The 10,817-nt window shown below is 36.0% G+C and overlaps 2 protein-coding genes and 1 non-coding gene across 3 annotated transcripts in view; 2 read left to right on the plus strand and 1 right to left on the minus strand.

Moving 5' to 3' along the window:
• Positions 1 to 2,273, plus strand: part of LOC102592644 (uncharacterized) — a 5,562-nt gene extending 3,289 nt beyond the window's left edge. Inside the window, exons 2-3 of the mRNA XM_006362417.2 lie at positions 934 to 1,071; positions 1,742 to 2,273. Of these exons, the coding sequence (XP_006362479.1) occupies positions 934 to 1,071; positions 1,742 to 1,992 (389 nt within the window). The 3' untranslated portion in view covers positions 1,993 to 2,273. The remainder of the gene's footprint in view (positions 1 to 933; positions 1,072 to 1,741) is intronic.
• A 1,112-nt stretch (positions 2,274 to 3,385) lies between these two features.
• LOC102592979 (trihelix transcription factor ASIL2-like) lies at positions 3,386 to 5,717 on the minus strand. Its single transcript, XM_006362418.2, has one exon. The coding sequence runs from the start codon at positions 4,998 to 5,000 to the stop codon at positions 3,756 to 3,758; it is 1,245 nt and encodes a 414-aa protein (XP_006362480.1). The 5' UTR covers positions 5,001 to 5,717; the 3' UTR covers positions 3,386 to 3,755.
• Positions 5,718 to 8,522: 2,805 nt separating this feature from the next.
• On the plus strand, positions 8,523 to 8,594 carry TRNAW-CCA (transfer RNA tryptophan (anticodon CCA)). The gene has a single exon. It is a non-coding gene; the product is annotated as a tRNA-Trp (tRNA).
• Positions 8,595 to 10,817: the final 2,223 nt, after the last annotated feature.

Raw genomic sequence — 10,817 nt, forward strand, 5'->3', positions numbered from 1 at the left:
AGGGAGAACAGGACAGGCTCTAGAAAGCTGGAATATGGAGGGCAGTGGCAGCACAGACAAGAGTAGATGGAAAATTGTCCCAGCTGTTATTTGGTGGACCATATGGAAAGAAAGGAATTCTAGGAATTTTGATAACAAGAGCAGCCCTCTGCACAAGATTAAAATGAACTGCATTATCACTTTTTGCTATTGGTGTAGTTCAGAGTATATAGATGACCCTGTGGCTATTGTAGACATTCTAGGGTCTTTATAAAGGTGAAAGGAGGATCTAGGGATAGTTCTCTTTTTTCTTCTTCTCTTTTCTTTATCCTTTGTTTATGCCCGACATACATGTGTGGAAGGAGGATATGATGTAAATTTTTGGATACCAGCTTTGAGCTGATGATTGATATACAAATGTTACCTTTATCAAAAAAAAATTGTTTACGAAGTTTGCTTGTGAAGGATTTGCGGCACACAACATGGGGGAGCCATCGACTAGAAGGTATTGATAGATGTGCTTTCTTGCACTTTGGCTGGATCAAAATCTTGAATTAGAGTTATCTGTATGTTTGATGCAATTACAGACAGTACAAGAAGATGTTCATCTAAGATGTCTCTCAATCCAAAATATTACTCACATGAAATGATGACTTTCTTGAATTGATGGATTATTTTAGATTATATGCAGTTGTTAGTTTTTTAACTACGTGTTGTTGATCCCTTTTCCTCTGCTAGATTCATTTGCTAATACACTTTAAAAAGTTGCAATCTTTCATCCTTTCTTCCAGTTATTTACCTACATCTGATGCCTTCTTGATAAATACATTGGCTTTCTTGATTTTAAGATTTAATCGGTTGTGCCTAGTGGTAGTAGACATTAACAACAGTCTCCTTTTTGTCCATTTTTGGAAATTATCGCAGTATAACAATTGATGGCTATTCATTTTGCAGAGGTTAGGAGAAGGAAATGGTTAGAAGATAGCCCCGAGTCATCAAGTAATGAAGATCCTGTGCTTTTCGACACCGCAATTATTCCTTGGTGGGCATGGATGAAGAGGTTCCATCTTCCTGAAGCAGAACGTCTCAATGGTTTGCTTCATATCCCTTTTCCTTTTTCTTGATAAGTAATTGAAGTTTCATTAATTGCACCGAGCTGGTTCTGAATATGTACAGCAAAAAGACTTTTGTCCCCTCAAATAGGCAGGGAATCCAAAAAGTTGATGAGTTTACATCCAAAAGGAAATGCATGTTACACCAACATTAGAACATAACAGTTTCAAGATCCTACTTTTTAAAACATACACTGCTGACGACTTGTTTTCTAAACATCTTTTATTTCTTTCATGCCACAAGGACCAAAATATCCATAACAACAACATACCTAGTATAATCCCACAAACTGGGGTCTAGGGAAGGTAGAGTGTACACAAACTTTAGCCCAACCTCAGGGGTAGTTCTGATAGACCATCGGCTCACGGGAAAAATAGTCTTAAGCAGTTCAAAGAAAGAAGTAATAGAAGTACAAGAAAATAGCAGATAGTAACAGGACAGTAGCAACAAAAATAACATTAATGGACACTATTTTAGTAGTATCACAACTGTTTCTTTGTTTTCTGACCATTCCAGCTTTGAACCGTCTCTTTTAGAGTTTGAGGTTCATATCCTTTTTGCTCTCTATTGTATCCTGTTCTCACACACAAAGAAGTACGTATATTAGGATTAAGCTGATCAACTAAGGGGTGATGTAAATCTTGTACAGGTCGTGCTGCAATGATTGGTTTCTTTATGGCCTACTTTGTGGATAGCTTGACTGGTGTAGGCCTCGTCGACCAAATGGGGAATTTCTTTTGCAAAACGCTATTGTTTGTAGCCGTGGCTGGTGTCCTCCTAATCCGCAAGAATGAGGATTTAGAAACTATCAAAAAGTTGTTGGAAGAGACTACTTTCTATGACAAGCAATGGCAAGCATCTTGGAAAGATGAGACCTCAAGCAGTTCGAAGGATTCTTGAGATTGTTTCTCATATAACATTAGTTTTTCATATTTACAGGAGAATGTAATCCAGGTAGTTCTTCTATGCTAGTCGAAGGAGAATATGTTAATCGTATTCTCCATTTTGTAGTAGTGCTTGGTCTCCCATGTAATTTTATTCTTTTTTGCCTTTTTCTGTTTCTGGGCAATGATTTTATAGTTAGTTCTTTTGCCATTGTTGTAAAGTCTTTTTGCTGATCATGAATATTGTTTTTCTAAATCCTTTTAGTGCAAAAATAACTTCACAATTTTCATTTCCTGGATGGGTTGGCAAATAAGTGTCTGTAATACTTTGATCAATGAGCATCTTTACTTGTTAGTGATGTTTTGATTTGACAGGATCAAAGTCCAAAAATGGCCAAATTCACTCCATGTTGTTGGACTTCAATATTGCCAAGACGAGTGTCGGATTTTTCAAAAGCTATACATTTTTGGAGGATTAGATACAATACAACATTATTGAAAAGTCAGAGCAACATAGAGCTCACTCGTAGTTGTTTAATTCCTATGATTATGGGTTACTATAAGATTATTGGTAGTCTAAGAGACTCTGATTGCAAGTCTGGGTATAAATTTATCACATTAACATTATTTGAGACTTATTATCTAAAATAAGTGATAAATATTCATAACTCTCATATTAAGTATAACATGAGAGTTAAAAATCAACATTTGTAAGAATAGAAAGATTTCATTACTTCTTTGCCAAAGCTTTACTCAAATTAATGAAGTGAGATCTTTAATTATTAAAATCTTGAAATTAGTTAGTAACTTAGTATAATGCACTTGTTTTTCCTTATTTGAAGCAAATGATATTTTCCTTGTGAAAGCTTATTTCCAATAATAATTTCATCAGAAGCAAAGCAGTTAACCAATTGATGAAGGCAAAGGAGTTGCAACTTCGTAAACTATACCTTGTATTTATTATTTTTCTTAATGAGTGTGGAATGAGCTAAAACGACACTTATTTTGAGACGGATGAAGTACTAAAACTAGTAGCTGTACACAATACTATATGTTACAGATTGCCTGGATAATGCCAACATACCTAAAAGGCTAAAACTTTGATCAATTATGATAATCACAGAGAGTCAGAAATAAGCAACAAATGTAAAACACAGACAAAAAGGAATCAAGAACCTTTAAAACCAACATAATCTGACTTGTTTGGGATTGAGGCGTTGTCGTATTTGTTCAAATGCCCTCCAGAAACAATGGAAATCAACATAAACTCTCCACCATTCACCTAATGAATCTCACATCAAGTTCCACAAAGCCTTAGTTTCAGATGACTAAATAAAATAACCAAGCAAGTTTAAGGGGCCGCATATGTATATTCAAAGCAAATACCAACAAAAGTAAAACAATCAACCAAAAGACAAAAGAGTTGTAACATTTCTTTAAGAATCAGATCAAGATAAATCCCTCATCACTTCTCATAATCCTACAACAACACAATACTATATAAATAACAACTACTACTACTAAAACTAGTAGCTGTACACATTACTATATGCTACAGATTGCCTGGAAAATGCAAACAGATCTAAAAGACTAAAACTTTGATCAACTATGATGATCACACAAGTCAGAAATAGACAGCAAATGTAAAGCACAGAGAATACAAATCAAGAATCATCAAAACGAGCCTACTCCAACTTGTTTGGGATTGAGTTGTCGTCGTTGTTGTCACTCCAATGCCCTCCAAAAACAATGGAATTCAACATAAGGCCTTAGAGAGAGCTATGATTCAGGTGAAACAGTCTTCGCATTCTTGTTCTTGTGAACCTCACCTAAGACCTTCACGAATGCTTCCACAATCTGCTTCTGTGATTCGAGTATCATCTCGTTACGTTTCATCTCCATCTCCATTCTCATTTGCTCCACTTCCTTTGCCATTTCCATCTTCATTTTCTCCATTTTCATGAACCCTTCGCCTAATAACTTAATCGATAAAACCATCTCTTCCACCGGATCTCTCCCCCTCTTCATCCCTACACCACCTCCTCCCTTCTTCCCGAATTTTGACAAACCAGGACTGAACCTAGAATCAAGATTGGGTTGTTGTTCAACATTCCCACTATTATAACTTCTTCTTGAGCTGGAAACACCCATATTCCTAATATGGAAACCATCATTAGCATTACTTCCATTATTATATTCACTTCCTTCATCACAATCAAAACTAGGATTCATTACAAAATTACCCCCACCTTTAATTCCTCCTTGATCAAATCCATTTACATCTCCAATAATCCTCCCTGTTCGCTTCGCTTTCATTGAAATTCCATTTTTCATCCTATACCCACTTGAAAACTCAAGATCATGTGGATGTTCTTGTTTGCTAGGTCCCATATCCATGTATGAACAATACCCATTTGGAATCCTAGTAGCAAAGTTAATCTTTTCGGATTTTGTCGCAGCTAAAGCATGATTAAACATGAAATTTGGGGGTGAAGCTATACCATTCTTTTGATTGATCTTCAATTTCAATAAATTCTGATCAATCATTGTTTTTAAAGCATAGCCATCACCAGAAACAGCAGTAACCGTTTGTTGTTTCTCGGCGATTTGTTGATTATTAGATCTGATTGCTGCAACAGTAGTACCATTTTCCATGGCGTCCATGTTATCAAAGAAGAACCAAGATGAGAAAAACCTACCGGTCGGGCAGGAAAGGGATCTCTGCTTCTCAGCACGGTAGCGTTGCCGGAGTTTTTCCATTTTGTGTCGGCACTGAGCTGATGTTTTCGCCGGAGAAGCATCTGGGCAGCGGCTGGTCACGGTGGCTGCCACCGCATCCCAGTCAGCCGTCCGTAGGTACCCACGGCGGAGCGCGTACCATCGTTCACGGTAGGCTTCAATAAGAGCTAAAGTCTCTTCTTGGGTCCAACACGGCGGTGGAAATCTCCTCGCCGGCGGCGGTGGCTTCTCCTCCGGGACGGCATCTTCTGCTACTACGACGGTAGAATCAACGTTAGACGACATCGTTAAATGGGGTGTGTGTGGTTTTGTTTATAGCAAATTGAGTGGCTTTTAAATAAAAGGGTGGAGGAATGGGTAGTACTAGAGTGGTGCAAGATAGCAAAGGTGGTGGGGTGGTGGAGATTGTTGTTGTATTGATGATGTTGAGTGAAATATAAAAGTAGAGGAAAATAGGGTGGTGAGTGGTGATGGTGGGTGGGGAATGGGTGGCTAGTGCTAGATAGGTGCAAGATAGCATAGGTGGTGGGGTTGGTTGAGGTTGTTGTATGATTGATGTTGAGACATAAAGGGTGGTGTGAAAGATAGGGGTTGGGGGATGGGTTAGAGGCGCAAGATAGCAAATGTGATGAGGTGGTGGAGGTTGTATGATGATGATGATGTTGAGTGAGATATAAAATGAGTAGGAAAATAAGGTGGGTAATGGCCTAATGGGTAGTGTTAGAGAGGCTCCAGATAGCAAAGGTGGTAGGGTGGTTGATGTTGAGACATAATCGATGGTGTGAATAATGGGTAAATAATCTTTTGATTAACCTAAAGTCCTTTGAAGATCAGTATTGATGAGGGATAGTATAAAAATATTCACATGTTATCCATCGACTAATGAATAAAGATGAGGTGGTAGAGGTTATTGTATGATGATGTTGAATGAGTAGGAAAATAAGGTGGGGAAATGGGTAGTGCTAGAGTGGCGCAAGATAGCAAAAGTTAAGGGGTGGTTGAGGTTGTTGTACTTGTATGATGATGATGTTGAGACATGGTGGGGGGTGGGGGGGGGGGGGAGGGGGGGGGGGTGTAAAAAAAATTAGGGGTAGGCTGGGTGTAACCGTTTGTTGTTTCTCGGCGATTTGTTGATTATTAGATCTGATTGCTGCAACAGTAGTACCATTTTCCATGGCGTCCATGTTATCAAAGAAGAACCAAGATGAGAAAAACCTACCGGTCGGGCAGGAAAGGGATCTCTGCTTCTCAGCACGGTAGCGTTGCCGGAGTTTTTCCATTTTGTGTCGGCACTGAGCTGATGTTTTCGCCGGAGAAGCATCTGGGCAGCGGCTGGTCACGGTGGCTGCCACCGCATCCCAGTCAGCCGTCCGTAGGTACCCACGGCGGAGCGCGTACCATCGTTCACGGTAGGCTTCAATAAGAGCTAAAGTCTCTTCTTGGGTCCAACACGGCGGTGGAAATCTCCTCGCCGGCGGCGGTGGCTTCTCCTCCGGGACGGCATCTTCTGCTACTACGACGGTAGAATCAACGTTAGACGACATCGTTAAATGGGGTGTGTGTGGTTTTGTTTATAGCAAATTGAGTGGCTTTTAAATAAAAGGGTGGAGGAATGGGTAGTACTAGAGTGGTGCAAGATAGCAAAGGTGGTGGGGTGGTGGAGATTGTTGTTGTATTGATGATGTTGAGTGAAATATAAAAGTAGAGGAAAATAGGGTGGTGAGTGGTGATGGTGGGTGGGGAATGGGTGGCTAGTGCTAGATAGGTGCAAGATAGCATAGGTGGTGGGGTTGGTTGAGGTTGTTGTATGATTGATGTTGAGACATAAAGGGTGGTGTGAAAGATAGGGGTTGGGGGATGGGTTAGAGGCGCAAGATAGCAAATGTGATGAGGTGGTAGTGGTGAAGGTTGAGGTAGTTGAATGATGATGTTGAGAGGTAGGGGGGTGGACATTGAATTTTGGCAAGTTGTTTGCTTAATAGTGGGTGGGGGGATTATGATGAATGATGACACACAAAAGGATAAGGGGGAGAGAGATAGTGTCTTTGATAATGCTAACATGCACATCCTACACCTACTCCACTAAACCACCACCACCACCCCTACTCACTTTTCTAGATATTTTAGTGACCCATCCCCACCTTACCCCTACCCCTAGTGGTTTGAGGGGGTAGGGGGTCTAGCAATTGTTGTGTCATTAAAAACAAGCCCATGACAGATGGCTTAGTGAAATGTCCAATATCACTCTAGTATATGATATAGTATGGTGGGCAAATGAAGGTACCAACCAATAAGATGGGTGGCTTCATTGACCAAAATTTCCCACATCTCATAATTCATTGTGTCCACACCTACTCCACCACTTCACCACCATTACACTTCACCACATCATATGCTACTTTTAAGTGGTGAAATAAGAAAAAATATAACTAATTTAGAGTTTTCGAGTTTGAATTTTGAAAATAACAAATTATAATAATAAATGCTTTTTAGATATTTATAAAGAAATTCAAACATAAATACGTAACGTTGAGTGGAAAAAACAAGTTGAAGTAGAGGACGATCGAAGAAATAATGGGTGGAAGTGATGGACAAGATATAACATATTTTGATTTTATTGAGGATATGACTTTAGATAAGGGAGTTTGGAGATCCTGAATTGAAATAAAGTTTAGTTAATAGTTGAGCATTCTCTCGCTCCGCTATGAAATACGTTTGGTGGTCATCCTTGGACTTTCCTTTATATTAGTAATATTAGCATTATTCTCGTAGTTTCTGATTTTGAATTTTGGCTAATATTGGTTTTTTTTGTGCTTTGATTATTCCATTATTTTGTTGTCGTTATTGTTCTTTTTCCTATTTGTTATGTAATAGTCTTCATTTCACATTATCTTGTTGTTGTTATTTTTTCATGTATGTATCCCTCAACTGTTTGACAGACTTTATATAAGTTGAGGGTCTATCAAAACAACGGTTTTATTTCTACGAGATAGAAGTAAGATATGTGTATGGTGTGTCCTCCTTGGACCTCACTAACGAAATTACATTAAGTATGTTGTTAAAAAAGTGGAAGTTCTATCACTAAAATATTATTTTTAAAATGTATTTTTTTAGAAAAAGAAGAAAACAAATTAATCTCCACATGGACCTTACTTGCAATTCGATGAAAATCGAAATGAATACGATTTTTCTATTTTTTTATATGAAATCTTCAATAAGAAATTTTTAGATTTGAATTTTGTGAGTAAACAATTTATTTATTAAAAAGTGTTTTCTCCTTAAATGACTTTGATTTAATCCGAATCAGTATGACTATGTGAATCGAATGGGAAAAAAAAAACAAATAATGGCGTGGAAACAGTGTCAGATTGATTTTATTAACAAACAAGTTCAAAAATGAACAATATTTCATGAATGAAACACCACACCTAATTTCATAGACTTTTTTTTTAAAAAAAAAACAATTTTGGTATAAGAGATTTATTAATCTGATTAATTTAAATTTATATCGTAATCAGGTAAAATACTTTCTATTAAAAAATTTAACTTACAGTCACAAGATTGCTTTTAAATATATCTTTTTGAGCTTATCAACTTTTCCTATCAAAATATTCATTTTTGGATGTTATCAAATATGTTTAGTTTAAATTTAAATTAAAAGAGATTACTTTTATTTGAAGTTATGGGATTTCTCTAATTTTCTAACATTGGTTTGATAGTTTATTTAAATTTGACTTTAAATAAAACACATCAAATAATTTGTAAGATTTCGTAAAGAATCAAATTAGTGAATTGGGTATCACCAACGGATCCGTGGCGCAATGGTAGCGCGTCTGACTCCAGATCAGAAGGTTGCGTGTTCGATTCACGTCGGGTTCAATCCCCCGGTTTAGTGGATCCTCTTTTTATTTTTATTTTTTTAATTTTGAAATTAACTATCCTATAAGTGAAAGTGAGATTAAATTTTTTTAATTTTGAAATTAACTATCTTATAAGTGAGATTAATAGGTATTAAGAGAGGTAGTTCAAGTATCTTGAATATATAATCTTAGAACATTAGGAGATTAATGTTTATAAATTTAAATTTTGAAATTGACTATCCTATAAGTGAAAGTGAGATTAATACACAAGTTATATTTAAGATAGGTAGTTCAAGTATCGTGAGTTATAATCTTAGAACATAAGGAGATTAATGAATTATTGGAGGCTTGCGTCGGGATATTGTGTGATAAGAATGTGTCACCGAGGTTTAAAGATAAGTTCTATAGAGTGGTGATTAGATCTACTTTCATGTATAATTAGAGTGTTGTCTAATCAAGAACGCACATGCACATTTAGAAGATGAAGAGGGTAGCAGAAATGAGAATGTTCATATGGGTGTGTGAGCCTATTAGGAAAGATCATAGGATTATGAACAAAGTTATACATGACAAGGTGGAAGTGGTCTCTGTGACAGACAAGATGAAAAAAGTGAGACACAAATAGTTCGGGCGTGCGAAGAGAGGATAAGGATCCATCAATATGGAGATGTAAGAGGTTGACTATAAGCCTATAACAAATTCGAAGAGAGGTAGACCAAAAAAAAACTACGAAGAGGTGATCGATTAGATAAGACATGACATATCTTCAACTTACCGATGACATGACCCTAAATAAAAAGATTTAGAGGTTGAGAATTAGGATAAAATGGTACAAATAGTTGAGTGTTGTCGTATTTTTATTTGGAAGAGACAAGGACCAGGGCTAGGGCTAGAGCTAGGGTCCTCTTCTCATCTTCTCCTTGTTTAGTAGCATTATTTAGTATTCATGAGTATCTTACTCTTCATTTTTATTATTACCTTTTGCTTCATTATATATATACAATATATATATCACATATGAGTTGTCATCACTCAATCATAATTTTCTCAAAAATACCTATTGAAGTTTAAAATGGAAATTTCAACTAGGCCCCCAAAACTTTGTCCTACTTTCACTTGATGTGATCCAAAGGCTTGTCATATGATATGCCAATTATTTGAGTTCCAATATTGACTTCCAAGTAAAATGTAAAATCAAGAACTTTTGTCCATTTGGGATATTTTCATTTGTTAACAGCACATTATGATAATTAGGGAAAAATGTCTGAAATATATTCGAACTATGACCGAAATTGCTGTAACGATACCGAACTTTGGAAAAGACCTTTTACCCCCTGTACTATTAAATAGTGTATTTTAAAGGTATATATGTGTCCGCGTGGACATCATAAATATTGCATCATTATAAAAAGTAACTTGTCCACATGGACACATATATACCATTAAAATACACTATTAAATAGTGTAGGGGGTAAAAGGTCCTCCATAAAGTTTGGTATCGTAACAACAATTTTGGTTAAAGTTGAAGTATTTTTCAGACCTTTTCACTTATAATTATCATGAGTAGTAGATTGGATTTTTCATGTTAAACACACAACACATTCATTTACTATAAAAATTGTTTTCTTGGACAATTAAATTTATCACCCAAGTTAAAACCACAACCATAGCCATTAACAAAGCTCATGATTTTTCCCATTTTGCACTTTCCACACTCTATTCCACAACCATAGATGTCTAACATCTACCTTTTTTTTTTATAGTTGAATTCAATCTTATAAATTGATCATTTAAAAGGATATTTATATTATCAAATCATGTAATTGCTAAAAAAAAAGTAGGGAATCATCATACTCTTTGTCGAAAAACTATATTAATGGATCAAATTTAATTTTACGTAAATATACCAAATATTAAATTATATTAATTTCATGTGTTTACCTTGTAATATTTTGAATAACTTGTCCTTTCAAAGATGGTGGGCCAACACTATGAGCGGCGTGCCAAACACTTTGTAGGACCTAACATGTTTCTAATGTTACTTTTATTTTTTTGTTTTAATAAATTTAAAAAAAAATTATGACAAGATACTTTTTTGTTTTAATTTATTTATTTGATTTTAACTTAACGTCAAATTTTAAAATTTAAGAAAAATAAATATTCTTAAGACTTTTGAATATTTGATATCTTTTAATTTTGAGTACGCATATCTAAACATCTCTCTAAAATACATACTTTCTAA

This window comes from Solanum tuberosum, unplaced genomic scaffold (genome assembly GCF_000226075.1).
Source record: "Solanum tuberosum cultivar DM 1-3 516 R44 unplaced genomic scaffold, SolTub_3.0 scf00402, whole genome shotgun sequence".
Classification (NCBI taxonomy): domain Eukaryota; kingdom Viridiplantae; phylum Streptophyta; class Magnoliopsida; order Solanales; family Solanaceae; genus Solanum; species Solanum tuberosum.

Excerpts from the sequence above, each read along its gene's own strand:
- LOC102592979 (XM_006362418.2), bottom strand. The coding sequence starts at position 5,000 with ATGTCGTCTAACGTTGATTCTACCGTCGTAGTAGCAGAAGATGCCGTC.